Here is a 19,530-nt window from a genome sequence, read left to right on the forward strand (position 1 = left end):
ATTCTGTCACTTTGTCGATGCCAGATCCTGTGTGATCCTCTATGTCCACACAAATATCCTGCATATACATATATTTATTTTTGTTTTATAATTTTCATTTCCAGACATTAAACTGATGACTTCTATAGTTTAGAAAAGCAATTATTATATATATGTATGTGTATATTATTATATATTAATATATAACTATTATAAGCATTATTTTGAGCAAAATGAATATTCATCATAAAGGCCTTTAGTTTGAGTCCAAAAAAATTGACAAAAAAAGACATTTTATTGACATCATATGTAATGTAATGTAAGTACATAAGTACATAGTGTATATCAACAGCAAAAACATCTATGTTGCATTAGTTACTATGTTGTATCAAAAGACTCAAATCTCCATAGGGGGCCAAAGGCATTATCCCTAATTTGAGGATTTTTATAGTATCTTATTTAAGCTTTTAGTTATGCACTGTGTACTGTAGCTTTATTTGAATAATCTGTAGATGTTGTGGGGTGGCTGTATTTCTAAAAATAGATATTTCTTCTGAGTAAATCCCCCTAAAATATACATTTTTATTTTTAGATTCTATTCACTATAATTTCGGTGGTAAATTCTGCTTCATGAAAAGGTGATGGTTTCATACCTGACTGTTGGAAACAGCTTGCTGATGATATGGGGAGAACCTGTTCTTGGCCGGGTCCTCTGACGTGGGGCTGAGAGGCTTGGGATCTGACATGGAGCGCTGCACACTTTTTATGGGTCTTGGTAGGGTCTGGTGGCGTTGGGGTGATTCAGCGGTGAAGGCCTTCTGTTGGGGTGTAACATGGGCTTTGTTGAGTTTCTCCTGGGAGGCAAATGTTGTCTCCAGCATTCGATGAGGAGACAATGGAGATACAGGAGAGTATAGCACCTGGGGAGATTTGGGGGGTTGGCGAGATGGAGATTCATTTTGTTGTTGCTGATAGCCAATTTCCAGGGGGTCTGGTTTCCGCCTCTCAAACTTAGCAACTCCTTGGAGTCTAGGAGAGGTTGGATCCGAAGTGTTGGCACCTACTATATGCAGACTTGTGGAGTACGGACTGATAGTTGTAGGGACACTAAGTTGAGGGGCGACCACACCCTGAGAATGAGACTCTGGTTCTGTCTGGCAGGCCAGACTCTCTCCTTTGTGGGTCCTTTCAGGGGCGGCTATATAATGTAATAGGTCAACCTTGGAGGTCTCTGCCATGGTAATGTGGATTGCGGGTGAAACCCTGCCTAGCTGGTCGGGCTCCGTCTGGCATGACGAATCATTTGTGGTCTGAATAGCTATACTTGCAGAAGCCACTTTAGATGACCCATCTGATTTAGTCTCACCACTGGATTCAGAGTGCTTGGATACACGTGATCGCCTGCGTCTTACTGGCTGCTGGTCCCATTCTCCCTGGTCTTCCTCATCCGTCTGCACACTACAGTCTGCAATACGCCTTGTTCTCCTACGCCTGTTCATGAATCTGTCCTCTCCATCTTCATCGTCTGTTTGCACACAGCTGTCTGTAATCCTCTTCACAGAGTCGTCCTCTGAGCCATCCCTCAGCCGAGGCATGGAATTCTGCTTTTTCATGGTCTTGGAATCAGCCTGTTTGTCACTGCTCCTCAAAGACATTTCAGAGGCGGAACTATGAATAGGTCGAGCAGCCACCATGGCTTGGACCACTTGTCCATCCTGCCAAAATTGAACACTCTGTCCATCTTGTTGAATAACTCTACCACTCTGGTCACAGATAATGAATCCTTGAGGGGCCCCTCCTCCAACAACTACTCCTTGTATAGCACCCTGGGCAGATGTTGCTGCTGCCGCTGCTGCTGCTGATGCAGCGGCTGCCTCTGCTGCTGCAGCAGCAGCTGCTGCCTCCACTGCTGCTGTTTTTTGCCTTTTCTGCTCCTCCAGCTGCTGCTGAAGCTGCTGCTGCAGAGACTGAATTTGTTCAAGCTGCATTCTCTGCTGGGCCAGTTGTTCTCTTTGCATGATGAGCTGAGTCTCCCGCTCAGCTTGCTGCTGCTGTAGGACTTGCTGTTTGATTGTCTGTAGTTCTTGAATCTCACGCTGAACAAGCAATTGTTCTTTTTCTCGGTGCCGCTGGAGCTCCATACGATCTCTTTCAAGCTCCTCGTGTAGGCGCATCTGCCGTAATTTCTCCAGTTCAACCCTCTCTCGCTCTAACTGCAGCACATGTTCTTGTTGCTGACTCAGTCTTTCATCTTCCTTTCCTTTCTGTGCATCCATGGGAGGAGAAAGCTTGGAACTCTGTGCTAGGGCATGGGGAGTCGCTTGTGGCTGGCCCTGTGGCAGAACTAATGGTTGAAGTTGACTGATGGGCTGAACTTGAGGTTGGGTTTGAGTCAAAGATAAAGGTTCAGTTTGAGCAGGTACCTGTTGTGGCTGCATTTGAGCCTGGACTGGCTGGGCAGTTGGATTTTTCCCTTGAGCTTGAGAAAGGGATGTAACACTCTGTGAGGTAAATTGAGTGCGGTCTGTCTGCTGATCTGTGGTTTGCATACCAGGTGCTGGTACAATTTGTGCTCCTAAGTGTGCTGCAGGTGGGGTTGGTGGAATGGTTGCAGCTGTTTGCGGAGCAACCGTTGTTAAAGGCTTTCCAAGGTACACTGGAATTTCTTGGTGTGAGCTGCTTGCAGCAGGCACACTTCCTGATGGTGTAGCTGATGTAGGATACTGATTTGGAGGAGGGTAAGCATATGGTCCCTGTGTGGACAGAGGCATTCTAGGAGTCACTTGAGGCAACCTGGTAAGACTAGCCAGTGGTACAGCTGTTACACCTGTAGGGTATGGTCTGTAAATTCCCCTGGGCATGGGACGGAGGACAGAGGCAGGCTGGGTGGTAATTGGCAAGGTAGAGGCTATGGGAGTATTTATTGTGGAATATATCATGCCATCACCTCCTCTCATAGCAGCAGGGTACAAGGCGCGTATACTTGCTTGTCTGGCATTTATTAGGTTTGTTAGGGTTTGGCCATTTGCCGTTGGTCTTCCATCTGGGCCATACAATAGGTTTGCTCTTATTGACGCTAAGCTTTGCTGGAGATTAAGCCTACCTAGAGATCCACCCCTTCCAGCCCCGTATGGTACCAGTTCAGGGTTGTTTCCATACCGGCTCCCAAACTGGTCCACCGTGTTCAGAGCTGCACACATGCGACTGATCTCCCTGGCAGTGGTTGCACTGTACTGAGCCAGATTGGAGTCCTGTGATCCTGTTAGGTCACGTGAACCGTATGCATAGTCGGAATTGATATTTGACATGGAGCCATATCGACGAAGGGGTAATGAAGGGCCTGCAAAATCTCCTTGGTGACGCAAGTCCGTGTAAGATCCATACTGTGCTCCCATGCCAAGATATCCACCATCATAAGCCTGATTCATGCCACTGAGATCTACTGCCAGACCCCCCTGGACATTGCTTGGATAGTGACCAGCATCAGTCATTGAAGGCAGATTAGTATCAGACATTGAGGGCTGTATTCTTCCTGAGGGGACTATGGGTGGTTGATATGGTTTATGTTCCTCTGTCACTCCTTGTGTAGTTTGAGGCTGTTGTTGTTGTTGTTGTTGTTGTTGTTGTTGTTGTTGTTGTTGCTGTTGTTGTTGTTGTTGTTGTTGTTGTTGTTGTTGTTGTTGTTGGCTGACATTGTAGTGTGGTGGATGGGGAGGGTGGGCTGCTTGAGAGGTTTCAGTGGTGGGGGTTTTATCTGAGGATACTGTTGTAGGCTTCTGAGTGAATGACCCTGAACAGGAACCAGCAAAGGGCAATTTGTAAACAACATCACAACAAGCCACCTGGTTTTCTGACTTGATCTGTCCCGTGAGATCCAAGACCTGAGGAGGGGGAAGAGGTTCCTCTCGCTTTACCAGTTGAGTCACTGTTCCCACCTGTGATGTGTTACTCTCATCAAGTTGCACCATCATAACATGAGGTTTACCTGTGGACAAGTTCATTACTGTCGGCTTGTTTTTTAGCTCTAAGGCAACTCCACTATAGATTTCATGGGGAACATTAGACGCAGGAGCCCCAGACACCGATGGTGGAGCCAGAGGGGATACTCTAGGTATGGCACTAGCAGTAACTACAGGCTGGGCACTGCTTGTCTGGCTCACTACAAGGTCTTTTTTCATCAGCAGTGGCTGGACCTGATTAGCTAAATTGTAACGAGCATAAGATGATTGCTGTTGGTGCTGCTGGAGCTGCTGCTCAAGAAGTTGTTGCTGCTGCAGGAGTTTCTGCTGCTGTAACTGCAATTGTTGCTGTTGTATACCCAGGTTCTCCAGGCAGGCATCAATTTTGGGAATAGACGGGTCACTAATCGGTGGCTTACTCTGGGTCAAACATACAGCTGATCCAACCCCTTGCCCCAAATCCACACGGTTTTGCAAAGGATCTCCATACACCACTGGCTGCTTGGGTTGGGACATGAATGTTGAACCTACAACCGTGACACTAACTGTGGTCGGCGTAGACACAGATATATGTGGTTGCTCTTGTGCGTTCAGGTTCATAATAAGGGGTTGCACTGCCGTGTGTCGACCAGATGGCTGCTCTGATCCTACAGAATATCTTCTCGTGTCAGAGGCAAGGGATGTTAGGTCCATCCCCTGGTCTGTCATTATAATTGGGGAAGGCCTCATTGGGGCTCTCAGATCTACCACATTAGTGCTTGGATGTGTTTGGCCCTGACCCACAACCATTGAAGTTCCTGGAATATTTGAGATTTTACATAGAGATATATTTTCCATAGATCCACGACCATGGGCAGTTGTGTTGACTGTGCTAATACCAACATTTACTTTTTCAACATTTTGAACCATCTGCGAAGAATGCTTAGGAGACTGTTGCAATGGATGCATTTGTGGTGATGTTGGGGAACTTGTAGATGGGGGCTGGGAGCTATACAATGTTTTACAACTGACCTGTGTTGGAGATGACAGAGGGGAAGTGGAAGAATTTACAGTCAGTGGCTTAGCAGGACTAGTTGCTTCAGAGGCTATTGTTATCACCATTACTGGTGAATCTTGAGAGGACTGCTGTCGTGCAAGACGTGGTGAAATTGCCCTTTGAGGTGCCTGAGCTCCATGGGGGGCTGTAGCTGATGTAGGACCACCAGGCAAGGATGGCAGCTGCCTGCCACTACCACCAGTGGGTCGAACAGATGGCATATGTGTTGGACTTTGTGCTGGGGAAGCACTGGGGGACCCTGGGGGGCTTGGACCTTTGAAAAGGGAAAAGACTTTGGAGGATAGGGAGGATGCTCCAGAGTCAGGCGGTGCCTGCGTTGGCCTCTGAGAGCCTGGTTTGCTGCTGGCAGGCACTGTGCTGCCTGCCTGTCGAGTTGTGGTGGTCTGACTGACTTGGGGTTTGGTTGTGGCAACTCCGACAACACCTTCAATTTTGGCACTCTGTGTCATCATCCTATTTTGTGTTTCTTTTGATAGATGTTGTGCTGCATGAATTCCTGGGATTCTTGGATCACTCCCTGTTGTGGAGAAGGACATAGGAGCGGAAACCTGTGTTGGGCTTGAGCCAGGGGTTAAGACAGTTCCTGCTTCAAGGTTATGTTTACCGTCAGGCTGAGAGGCAACTTTCTGCTGATTAACTGTTTGTCCTTGCCTCTGCATGAGCTGTGCTTTCTTCATCATCTCCTCATAGACCTCCTCTGCACTTTTTAGTGTCTTATCAGATGGTGACACTGCTGATGTCTTTTCTGTAGGGGAGTAGAGTGATGTGAAGGTTGGAAGGTTATATTCATTTCCTGATTTGTAAAGCTTTCCACCAATCATTTCAAACCCCTCTGCCTCCGAGTCCATAGAAGGTGAGTATTCAGAACATGATGATCTGTGAAGCTCCTCCATCTCTGCAGCTTGTCTCAGTTCCTCTGTTGGCGATGCATCCTCAATAGGAGAGAGATTACTGGGGGGAGTCTTGGATCTTTCCCTGCGTCTCTGTGCCCGTAGCTCCTCTTTATCCCTTTTTGTTTTCCGAGCAGTACTTCGGATCCTCTGTTGTTCTAGATCTCTCATTTGCTCCTGTTCTCTAAGTAGTTCTTCCTCCTCTCTGAGCTCATCTTCCTCAGATGAGTCCTCTATAGTGGGCAATAGTGGCCCATGGGAACGATGTCGAGCCTTTCTCTGCTGCTTTGCCTCTTCCAATCTTGCCCTACGACTAGGGCTGCTGTCACTGTCATCCTCCATAGATGATACAGATGTGGGGGATGTTCCAGAGGTGTAGCTGGGAGTGGTGGCAGGCAGAGTGGATGAATATTCCCCCTTGGACCGCTCTTCTGGAGAACCAGTCAGACTCTCCATCTCTAGCTCTGGCTCTCGTAGGTCATGCTCAGTACTGAGCTCCATGTCTCGGTTATAGCTGTTGGTGTTATTAAGCTCAATGGTCTTAAAGCGTCTAAGGCCTCCGGCCATTACAACATCTTCCTCTTCATTTTCTTTATATGCACCCTCTGTTACTTTGGTGTCTTCCTCAAAACTATTAGAATGGTGAGAGAGTCGTCGTCTCTCTTTGCTCACATCCCCACTGGTTTTATGCCCTCTTTTAGTCTTCTGGTTTCCAAATTCCTCCGCCTCTTCTTCATCAGCACTCATCTCCATAATTTGCCTCCTCATGAACTCCTCGTCTGTTAAATCTTTATGTGACTTCTTCTGCCTTACTGGCAATGGCGAGAGACCACTTTCACTGCTGTCCTCCACATAATCATGACGAAGCTTACAACTGAGGTCATCCTCTGATTCATCCCTTGCTGCATCGTCATCAGGACTGTAGTCCCGGTCCTGTCCAACTGACAGTGAACGTGGCCTATGCTTCTGGTCTGAGACGGTGTTTGACTCTAGCAGAGGCTTCATGGAGCTCTCTAGCTTGGTGATTTCTGAGGGGATGGAAGCACCTCTTTCGCTGAGCTTGATTCCTTCCTCTCGGATCTGGCCTGTAATTTCCCCTTGAGAGCTCGAGATTCCATCTGAAGAGTATCCGGTGTCACTTAAACTGTGTGTACTTGATTTGTTGTAATCCTGCAGAAAGAGAGAAAGAGGAAAAAAAGAGGTCAGAAGAGCAAAAAGGCATAATTTTTCCTAAATTAACTCATGGCAAGGTCTATTACAAGCCTCAGTGCACACCTTGTATCCCACTATTTCATCAAACTCATCAGCAGTGACATTTTTATGAGCATTTTGAGATAATAGGGAACAGTATTAATGTACTAGGCCTAATACAGATGAAATAGTCATGAACACTAAAATATTAGAGAATAATTACATAGTAAAGAACAAACGCTTCATCCAAAAATTGGATAGAGTAATACTTCAGGCTAAAATCAACCCAAATATTTACATTGTATTGCTTTTTGGTTTCAGAAATCAGGTGAATTTTAGCAACATTTATGCACTTGTTATCCCAAAAAAAAAACTTTATCTCAACATTTTTATTCTTTAAATATATAATATTCACAGCAGGATAATTAGTCAGTGAGTTAGTTAATGAGTTTTATTTTAACCTGTTTGTGAATGCATTCTTATTTTGTATTTTATTCAAGCTTTTTTCTGTTGATTTGGGTTGAGTTTGCCTTGAAATGTTATGTACACACAGATGGATAAATACACTGACACACAGAGTGACTATAACAGACAGCTGAAGATACAAACAACTACAGACAAATGTCATTTGGTTACATGCTTGATTGCCATCTTTGACGCATTCTCCATTGCATTCTTCGAACCGTTGAAGAATAACGAACATGCTTAGAATGCTTAAAATATCATCACAAAGTGTCACATTAAACAAAAGCTTGCATTTGATACAAACAAAATAAAAGTGTACAGAACAAGGTGGAGAAATGGGGGAACGAGCGGAGACAATGATGATGATGGTGATGATGATGATGATGATGATGATGATGATGATGACAAGGGTATTATGATGAGATGGAAAATTACACTGATAGGGAATAATTTTAATAAAGGCATTATTATGTTATAACTATTATTACATTAGTGATAACAGCACAAGCTGGTGATAACTAGTACTAACTAACTTTGGATGCTGTTGCTGAGGATGAACAATAGATAGTAAGATAAATATGATGATGATGGAATGAGGGACCTGATGTTCATGAAAAAGACGGAGAAGAAAAAGAACAAGATCATTAATGAAAAATAAAACAAACATGTTAACTACAAAAATCATAATCACAACAAGAACAAAAAAACAAGAAAGATATGATTGCATAATATGATTAAAATAATTATGATTTTATGATGATGATGACATTGATGGCGAAGATGTTGTCAATGGCGATGACAATGAGAAATGGTTACAATTATTCAAATGGGCAAAAAAATTTAAAAGGTGAATCAAGAGTAACAGGTGAAGGCGATGAAGTTGCAGGTAGCTCACTTCATGGTGTCTTGACTTCTGTACATCTTCAGCTATCTTCATGTCTTTTGGTGAAGTGACAGTCTCTGACAATGCCTTCTTCTGTGAGGCCTTGACATCTTCTTTTAGAGATTTAGATGCGACTTTAGTCTTCTCCTGGCTCTGCGGCTGTTTGCGGGCCTGGTTGTTACCTGTGGGTTTAGACTGTGTAGGTGCTGTTTTTGAAAGGGTGGGAGAGGTCTTGGCATGGGTGGGTGTTGCTTTACCAGGGGTGGATGAAGCCTTGGCACCAGAGGGATGAGAAGTGCCCTTAGCCTGAGCAGAGGTCTGAGCAGAACCCTTTGTCTGCGTCGGCCCTTTGGCCTGGCTCGGGCCTTTTACTTGGTTAGCAGACTGAACAGGGCCCTTACTTTGAGCATGTGATTGATTAGGACCTTTCATTTGTGGGCCCTTACTCTGAGCTGTGGGTTGTGTTGGGCCCTTAGTTTGAGAAGGAGGCTGAGTTGAACCTTTGGGTTGAGGAACAGGTTGGGCAGAACCCTTGGTTTGAGGGGACGCTTGGCTAAGCCCCTTGGTTTGAGGGGCAGGCCCTGCCTGTTTCACAGGAGAGATGGGGCCACTTACTTGGGGACCCGATGGTTTCTGCTGTTGTTGAGGACCTGCGGGCCTAGGCCCTGAAAGTTGATTGGGCCCTTTCTGCTGAGGCGGTTGTTGATTGGCTGTTGCAGGTGGCCGGGGGGATCCCACAGGCTGTGCAACAGGAGCAGGAATATCTCCCAAGCTTCCTGACAGAGCCCTCTGCGTCTGACAGTTCAAGCATAGCCATTCTTTCTTCTGAAAAAAAAAGCACAAAGAGAACAACAATTAACAATGCTGAAAGGAAATAATCAGACAGAAGCACATGGTTTCTCCTAACACACTCTTATACATGTCTGCAAAATTAAATACTAAAGCTCAGAGGTTTCTTTTTCCACCTGGTGCCAACAATAAGCAAACAAAAAGAGAAACTGTGTTAATGGACAGTAATCTGATTAAGTATGCTCAACACTGGTATTTACTTTGATACTGACACTGTCTCAACACATTATTTGATAATTATTCATGATGATTGATGGGTACAGAAATATAAATCTGTCTCATAGTTAAATAAATTAAATCAGAAAGTTGTTGCTCTATAAACATTCATGGAGTACCAAGGACTCAGTATAACGAGTCTGAACAACTGAATATTTGAAAGCCTGTCCAAGCAAGGCCTTTCATCTCTTCCAGAAGACTTAATCATTTGACAACATTAAGCACTCTCAAACAGGGTACACAGAGGAAGAGTGCTGTGTGAATACAAATTAACACGTCTGTTCTGAGATTGGAGGGGTGCAACTGTCATTAGACCTCTGATGGAGCCCACAGCAAACCTTCTATCTGCAAAAGCAGGATTCGTCCTTCACAATCATCCTCACTGAGCCGTATGTTTGGAGGTAGTTATAGATTCTGACACGGCCGAGAATCTAAAACAAAACCCATCAAAGACAGGACATTAACATAAGCAGATTCAATTTCAGGTCAATGCAGCAGATTGATGAAGCTGCTCGATGAAAAGAAATGGTTATATTGCAGGTCAAGGAAGCTGAAAAGAGAGGTGGCGGCACCATGTTTGTAACATAACCCTCCATTTCTATGATAATCATCGGTGCTTCGGGCCTGAAGAGCGATCGTTCTAGTGTCACAGATTTGCACAACAAAACAAATAACCTCATAAATGCCTCTACTGCTGATTACCATCTACCTAATAAATCATTTCTCTTATTGGTTTCACACTTCAAAGGTATAAATACAGAAGATGGAATTCAACATCATGCCCAGGAATTGCTAAGAAATAAAAACAATGCAGATGTTCAATGACTGTATCAGAGGGCATCTCTACTGCACTCCCAACAGTCAAGATGCCAGAGAAGGTTGCAAGTACATTATTAATTTCTTCAAAAGCCCTTACATCTTCCTCATGTTGCAACTGTCAAATGCAATCAGCACTTAGTGAAGTTATTGGGGTTCTGTCGCTTCTGTCACATTTCCTAAAAGAAGAGTTATCTGCCTGGATGATATAAATAATTGAGAAAAAGACAACAGTGCAAGTAAGACAAAGAGAGATAGACAGAGGGTGACAATCATTTAGTTGGCAAAGGAACACCCTAACAGCATGATAGGGATCTTAATCTAGACCTCAGAGACCAGCGTTTGACAGATAAGTCTCCAGATAAGGTCTGAGAGTAGAGGGCACAGTCTGTCTTCTTTTTCACTTCATGCTAACCCAGTTTAGAGAAATTGATCAGGCCCCATGTGAGTCAGACATTGATTATTTGCTCTCCTAAGGACTCCTTGTGTGTCCTCTGGATTCTTGTAGAAAATACTGTGTGGCTCACTGACCACGGCGGTGAAGGGTGGATACAGAGCAACACAGGACATGTCTAGTACTTGTCCAGTAAAACTGACAAATAATGATTAGTAACACGCTGACGTGGGTGGTGGGAGACAAACGTATGGCTAAAATTGACCAGCTAAAGGATGAGGCAGAGGATGGACAAGGAAGAAGCAGGGGGTGGTGAAGATGATGGCCACAAAATATATCATATTTACTGTACGTGATCCTATTACTGTGTATTGATTAAATAAATGAACGCCTGTTTCTGCCTAAACCTCACACATTTAAGTCACATATTTACTGGACTTTTACAGTGGTTTGGTCATCGCCATTTGGATGTTTTGCTTGTGAGATGTTTGAGTTACCAAAAACAGCTGCCTGCTGCTGATTGAAATAATGTTGATGAAAGTGGTGAGACTCAAGTTTTGTGGATATGTTACTATAGAGCGACTGTTTTTTGTTCATGGGTATATTGTCAGTAAAGGCGGCAATTAATACAGGCTTGCCAAAATAAAAGTTCACCTCATGGATTTTGTTATCAATAGAATATCATACAACACAAAGCAGTGCCACTTATGGCTGGAACATGACTTACATGGAACCTCATAATAACTCAATTAGAGCCATTACGCAACATGAGTGATAAATTATGCAACTCTCTCCTTTAGAAGTGATGCCATCTGAATGATGAATACTGTGAAAATATGCAGTTCACCGTGTATAATGCTGCAGCAACCTTAGAAAGAGTGTGGGCAGCTACAACATTTTTCAGCATAAAAGGAGATAAAATAAGAGCCTGGTAAACACTTTGTCCATTTAAAAACCTTTCAAGGACGGTAAAACCCACAGTGGCTCCGAGAACTCTGCTTTAACTTTACCCACTTAGTTTGACAAAGTGACATTTCTAAATACAATAAGCCAAAACCAAATATAATATAACACTGTAAAGACAGATTCGTTAGCTTCATTTGAAATGTATGTGTAAAATGTTATTTTTACTGACGCTGTTTTTCTATTTGAGATAAAACCTTTCTTGACATGCCCAAATCCTGCAGGAATCTGTTGTCTCAACTGAGACCACGATGCGTGGATGGAGCCATTGGCATGCCAAACAGACAGACTTGCTTTGTTTTCATCTCTCTCATCTGCTCTACTGAGAAGCTATATATAAACAGGTGCAGTACTCTCAGAACTAGCCATCTGTGTCGGTTCTTTCACATATTACAAAAAAAAGAAATAAAGTTGTGTTGAAATGTCAGAGACTAGCGTCTGTGTGTTTGTGGACAGCTAGAGCACGATGGAAGGGACAGAAACATACTGATGTTATGCAACAATATAGACAGTGAAGACATGCTACGTGTGTGTACTGTGTGCAAACATACGTGAACATGTGCGCACATGATCATCCAAGCTAAAAAAAAAACTCAGCACCTGATGTCTAAACTCACTTCCACCCTCCTCAAAGCCACTTGCAATCTGCTTTTACTATTCTCCAGTACAGTATAATCTAATTAAATATCTAAATTAGATACTTTTGAACATTTTTCTTCCATGAAGCAGCTTTCTTCCTGCCGTGTTGACACTGCCATACTCTCCTCTTTGCCCCTGAATCAGCATAACATCACTGCGTGGGTGAAAGGGAGAGAGGAGCAAGGCCAAACCGGAGCTTGGAGTAGCAAATTATTCATGTAGAGTGCTTTAGCGTGTACAGCAGTGAGCAATGTGGGCTGTACTTCCCACCTCTACCCACACTGTGTGGAGAAAATCAAGTCCGTGTAAAGGACCGAGCCTCTGCGCTTCTGAGACAGGCCTTTAATGCACTCTGAAAACAGAGCAACCAATTCACAGTGGCAGTCTCTCTGTACTTTTTAAACTGCCTCCATAGACACATACTCCAACAGCTCAACACACAGAAATTAAACTGCAGCTAAAACCACAAAAGAGACAAGAAACAGACCTTTTCATGTTTTGGGGGATTCAGTGTGTGTGTGGTTCAACTGTGTGTGTGTGTTGGTGTGTGTGGCACAGTCATATGCCAGCAGCACGCTCAGTTTGTTAGTGAGATCATGTCGTTAGTGAATGGGTAACCTCATTAAATGGCAGGAGGTTAACTTGTCTATTTGGTGGAGAATGTACTTAACCTTGGCTCTGAACTGTAACTCAGCTGCAGCTGACGGGACTACACACTGACTGTAATCCATCAATTACATTTGAAGCATTTAGTGTCTGCTCTTATTCACTGCAACATGTAATGAGTCAGACCAAGTGGTTGTCAGCATATTGCTTGACAGACATTTTGACAGAACTCTGGCATTGAACCTGCATCCTTCTAACAATCTTTTCCTGTCGCCAGTGCAGCTATAGCATCAATGGCTTTACAGCATCTCTAATCAAAATCTCAATATAATGAATTTAACATTTCACATTTTACTTGAACCGTTTGGTGTCACAGGTTTGAGGTAAGTAGGGGTGGACCCAAATGCAGCCAACACATTGGGAGACAGACTTATTAAACAAAAGAACTTACAAGACAAGCACAGGGAACCACAGGGGATAACAACAGGCAACATGAACAGACTAAGGACAAACCAGACATGAACAGGCAACGCGACCAGATGAGGATAAACCCAGAACTAAACAGACGAACCGACACAGACAAAGGGGAGCACAAAGACTATATAGACAAGGGAGGCAAGGGTTATTAAACACAGGTGAAACACATTAGGGTGGGGCAGACAATCACCAGACAGAAAACAGGACCAAGACAGGAAGCAAAACACTGAGACACACAAGGAAATAAATTACAAAATAAAACAGGAAGTGCACGGGGAAACAGAGCACAAGACTGGGAAGACTAAACTAGACACTAGAAATACCCAAAACACAGAAAACTAAATCAAGAAAGTCCAAGAAACCAAAACCCTGGAGCCTCCAGGCTGAGACCATGACATTTGGGACCTGGTATAAGAGGCCCAGAGAGAGAACTTAGTGGTATTAACACAAGCTAAACTCTACTGAATTCCCCAACATCGACAACAAACTGTTTCAACCACCTATCTATTCTCTACGTGAGAAAATTAGGAATTCTACGGTGGCCCTCAGAGCTCAATGCACTGCAACTTAAAAAACAAGAAAAAAAATAAAACACAAGAAAATGAAGAAAACGTGTTATACACACCTGTATGTATTTTCATTAGTGAAGATGTTTACCAGGGGGTAAATAACTGTACATAAATCTGTAAATGTGTACTCAGATTTGTAAAAAACAATTTAACAACTCGTCACACATATTTGCAAATAAAACCCTGTAGATGTTTTCTTGGATTGTGCTTTCCTCAGCAGCAGTATACAAAGCTCTCAGGGCAACCGTATAACTCCATAGACATAAATTTGAAATCTAGAAATATATTATATTTTAAGCTTATGACGTGGTGCATTGTGGAGCTCCTCCAACTGAAAGCTATTTTTTCACAGTTGTAGTGTAGTGTAGCGTAAAGTAGTGCAGCTGAAGCAAAAAGTGTTTGGTGTGTTTGGTGCAATAGCAAATGTGACTTCTGTTTGGTGGATTTTTGCAGTTCAGTTGACACAGTAAAAAGAGTGAAGCTGAGGGAGCAGTTAGTGAGTAAGCCCGACTCTGCTATGAGAGACAAAAGTGGATACTGTGAACACCAGCAGTGTAGTGATGCTCTATCCAGTCAGCTCACAGCCGGAAAAGCTGCCCTTTCACTGTCAAAATAATGAGAGATTGAACACTGCAGTTTACCACAAGGAAAAGGTCAGACAGATTGATCCCATTCTTATAGATTGATCCCACTTTCAGAGGAGCTTGCTGAGACATTACAGCACTGATCACTCACACAAAGTGGGTGTGGGAACACACTGTATGTGTGTGTGTGCAAATATGTGCATAAGAATCTGTCCAAAGTCTATGCAGGTGTGGTCGGGTATAAATTCACCAAATTATGTAATGAAGGAAACTACCAGAGTCAGGAAGGAAATCACATGTATATCAATTACCCAGACTGCAAAAAGCTAATGACAACCTAAATGCAGGTAGGTGAACGACAAATTAAAAGTGAACAGATGGGGCTTCAAAGTGGCTCATTTGATTAAGGAATGTCCCACCATGAATTAAAATCCCACCATGTTTTCTGACTCTCAATTTGGAATGATCCACAGTAAAGGCTAAAAAAAAAAAAAAAAGCTCAAATGTAATGAAGCGAGAAGACCAAGTACTCAAAAGCAGCAGATGAACTCCAGGCTATAAAAGGTGTTGTAGATGTTGTAAAAAAAAAAAAAACACGACAAGTATGAAGTACAAAAAGTAGCTGACTTACTTTAGGCAAACTTTCACAGAAAAATAAAAAATAAATTGCAAACCCCTGCAGAATGTCTTTCAGAGTGTGTCTCAAAGGAGGATTTCAAACTGCCTTGATTTATTTTCTGTAGTTTGCATACTAATCAACCATTTACACACTTCCACAAGTACAAGACTCCAAAAAAGATATCACATTTATAAAAACATTTAGGCTGCAACTAAGTATTATTTTCATTATCGGTTAACGTGGTAATTATCAAATATCAAACAGCGAAGAATCCCAATCTGAGTCTCCTGCAACAACTGATTTTTGGCCACTTGGAGGCAGCAAAAACAAGCTCTAAACACAACATTGTCATGTTACTACCATTTATGTTTAAATGGAAAACCAATTGTGTCCAGTTACGGTGCAACATTAGCATTCATCACATGTTAATTATTCACTCTCTTCTTAGTGCTGGTTTGCTGTCCACCAACTCCTGAGAAAAATATCTGGCTATTTAGCTGCTAAATGCTCCACCAGCTAGTTGCTAACTTTCTCTGTGTGCCGTCTGCATTGGGCAGGTAGCATACAGTTTGTTTGTTTTGTTTTTTTTTGCAGAAAACAGCCTTATAATGATGCTGAATCAAAACCCAAACAATGAGCTGAAAGAAGCTATGAAGTTGAAGTGAACTGCAGAGCATTTCACATATGAAAGGGTCATGGGAACCGTTGTTTATATCAAAATGCTGATTGTAGCTGCTTTAAAGATTGTTTCTCTATGCAGCAGTTTACCTTTAGACATCCAATGCCTTTCCTCAGAGTGACGTCACTCTTACTGTAGGGTACCGTCACTTGTTCCAACATGTTGGAAGTGCCTCTTGGTACATTCAATGTGAAAAACAATAACAGGGACATTTGAGGCAGTACATTGTACATGTATTGTTAAATGTTTGTTCTTTGTACATGTCGGTTATTTCTCTTCGTTTCTTTCTTCTGAATAATAGTGAAGCAGTGATTGATTTATTTTTGCATACATTTTAAACTCTTGGTGTGCCAGTGACTCCACCTTCTAGTTGACCTTAACAACTTTGATAGTTGAAGTTTATCTATCTGAGAAGAGGGCGCTGTTGGAAAACGTTTTCTTCAGGGAGAGATCCCTACTAAGAATACCCCCGGTGGACTCTGTGATTTGTCTGATACTGTACTGCACGTCACACCTTTTTTTTTTCTCCCCTTGACTGGTCACTTTGTTCAACAGCTCAACTCAAACAGTCCTGATCATAAATCTCACGGTTTCTCTTTTTTTTTTAGTTGCGATCATGAAATAACAAAAATGTACTGAAGTGCTACAGAGCCAAACTGCTGGTGAGGGAAGAGGTCTGTGGAAAGCTTGATCACTTCCTACCCATGGAGGGAGCCAGAGAGCGCGGCATTTTAGAGAGAGATATGGAGTCCTGTGGGAGCATACACACCCACACAACAACATGAACGCGCACAACAGAAAAACAAACAGTGCACTCACGAAGTCGGATTCAAGCATCCTGCTAAAAATTGCACTTGGTGTAGGCTGCATATTTAACACCAACCTTTTAAATGCCATCTTAGCACTTATTCCCTGTTCAATTGCGGGTGGCAGTCACACCCCTCTGTCCTACTTCTGACACACACACACACACACACACACACACACACACACACACACACACACACACACACACACACCATATATATTTTTGATATGCTGATCAGCAAGGTGTAGCAACACATGTGCAAGCAGACTTACTGTGTGTAACCATACACAACCTCAGTATTCCCCTCTCACTGTCAGTCATCTCACAGCGAGAGTCTGTCCCCCGCATGGTTTCTCTGCCAGGAACCAGACCACAAGCTGTGAGCAAGAAATGTCAGCTGTCATTAAGCGCAGTCACAAACCTCACTGAGATATAATATTTTAGGTGCTCATTACCAGGAAAGACAGGAAGATAATTTCCCACATGTGAGGTGTAGTCTTTCAAAAAGCACAAGTTTAAGATTGTAATGGTAGGGGGGCTTATAGCATGCTGTTGCTGAAGTTATCAGTGGAGGATAAAGCATGACATGACGTGACACTTGTAGTTTTCATGTCACAGTGGAAATCATGAATATAAAAGAAAATTGAGGCTCTGTTAGAAAAAGGTGGATACAAACTTTCTGCTGGGAAAGACAACCGCCAGAAACATGAAAGAAATGCACGGCAATATTAAATATTAGCAGCAACATAATCACCCATCATGTGTAATCCTCTATCCTCAGAGTTATACTTCTAAATGTCATACTTTGTCTGTCCCCCCTCTTACATTCCCAAAATAATTCAATAAGAGCTTTATCTTTCCCATCAAACCAGCCTCGGTCATTACCTGAATATTAATTATTTTTTGACAATGCACGACAAAAGTGACAGGCCACGTCTAGCTTCAAAGTAGCAACAAAGGACTGAAATAAAGAGGATAACTATGAAACAACAAAGGCAGAAATCACCATAATAATCCTTCAAGTTCTGCGTCTTACAGAGATTAATGAAGCATACAACAGAGGTGGTCATAATTAATTTGTAACAAGTGAAGGTCAGGGGAGCAGAGGGTCAGTGTAAATTATTAACTACCACGTGCACAGGGGCGTGCTGCCAAGCAGGTGTGAATAGGGTGAGCTTAAGGTGACTGGGGAAATATGTCATGCACAGTTTGGTGCCCAGACACGTAGTCGCGTGCACACACACACACACACACACACACACACACACACACACACACAAACACACACAAACACAGACACACATACACTTTCAATGTCAGAAAAGGTGCACAGGAACATCTAAACACACTGCATGTTAGGTATGCACATAAAGAAATGTAAACAAAAATGCAACAGCAGCAGTCGTGGTTTAAATTCACCTAAGATAAAATCGACTACAAATAACCATACTCACTGTATTCAATCCTGATTTCAGTGCAACAAAATGCAGAATAAGAATCAAAAAGCAGCAGGGCCGATTACTCTATAAAAGGCCTATTAGGGCCCTTTAAACCACAGTGTCCATTTCCATTGTGCACAATCTGAATGAACAGCGGTTTAAGGCTACCAAGTGCGCAGTGCGAAGCGTGAGCGAGCACATGTCACAGCAGTGTGTCAGGCTGGGCCACGCCATGCCACGGCTGTGACAGGTCAGTAAGAGTCAGCAGGTATATAGGTCAATCCCCTGGGACTCCTTCAATGGGGACACGTGGTCAGGCCTGTGGATTAGACAGGAAATGAAGGATCATCCACTGAGCAAGCAGGCCTCAACTACAGTCACAGTCTCTCACATACAGTCGAACACAGGGCACTGAAGATGAATATACAAAGTTTAGTTAGATGATCATCAGAGGGAGTATTGCAGATATCTCCAGGTGTTGCAGGTATTGACAGTATATCAACACTACATTGCTCTGAATGAATACTTCCCCCTCCTCTACTTCAGAGTCACTGGTTTTCAAGAACAGTGGCATGGACATTAGGCCAATTTCCTAAGTAGACACTGAGATTATTTTTATAAGAACAACATCAAATCAGTCTGAACAAGGTCATATTCAAAGAATCGTGTCCCGGTGAATAGCTTTTCAGATTGGAAAATAATACAATTCTATTAATGTCCAATTCTAGTCTCAAGTACAAAACACGGCAGATAACAAGCACCTCACCAAGGTGTTTACTGTAGAAGCATGTTATGAAACAGTGGCAGATTACATGTGAAATAACTTTTTTTTTGTGGGAAGGACTCACAATCTCTCCAGCAGAATGTGTTGCTGCAGGACAACAGTGAGTCATTTGCCATTAAGTGTGTGTGTGTCTGATGTCTCTCCAGGGACAGAGTAGCACAGGGTCAGGTCATGTTTTCTGCTCTTTATTTACTTATTCTGTCTGTTTCTATTTGATTCAACAGGGGGCAACAGGTGCTCTCTTTTTGCCCAGCACACACAGGGGCCGACCTGACCTGTGAGACTGTCCCGCCTCAGCAGGGGGCTCATGATGCATAAACACGACGGTGTATCAACTACCAACACGTCCAAGTGACCCCGGATCTTTTCTGAGAGGATGTTTCTAAAATAAGTCCTTCTTGTAGTGAATCAGACACAGATATAGGCTGGTGAATGATATTTTTACCATTTCTACATCTGGGCAGGTTTACATTTGGGGGAAGCCATAGGATGCCTTTAAAGCACAAGGCCTATTACTGTCCAATAGTTTTCAATCTATTAAGGTATCAGGAGCCATCTCCATATGAAAAAATCTGCAAAAATCAAGCATAATATGTGGTATGATTTGAAATTTTTTTTATTTAACCTTTATTTAACCGGGACAGCCTCATTGATATTCCAGAGT

At 42.9% G+C, this 19,530-nt stretch overlaps 1 protein-coding gene across 1 annotated transcript in view; it reads right to left on the reverse strand.

Moving 5' to 3' along the window:
* The window catches only part of bsnb (bassoon (presynaptic cytomatrix protein) b), a 64,669-nt gene that overhangs the window by 10,973 nt on the left and 34,166 nt on the right, over window positions 1-19,530 (reverse strand). Inside the window, exons 4-5 of the mRNA XM_087176033.1 lie at window positions 8,437-9,249; window positions 633-7,055 (exon numbers count right to left, since the gene is read on the reverse strand). Coding sequence (XP_087032159.1) covers window positions 633-7,055; window positions 8,437-9,249 — 7,236 coding nt within the window. The remainder of the gene's footprint in view (window positions 1-632; window positions 7,056-8,436; window positions 9,250-19,530) is intronic.

The sequence above is a fragment of the Seriola lalandi genome, unplaced genomic scaffold (genome assembly GCF_002814215.2).
Source record: "Seriola lalandi dorsalis isolate HSWRI2012SDOR001 ecotype SW California unplaced genomic scaffold, Sedor1 jcf7180002054522, whole genome shotgun sequence".
Lineage (NCBI taxonomy): Eukaryota > Metazoa > Chordata > Actinopteri > Carangiformes > Carangidae > Seriola > Seriola lalandi.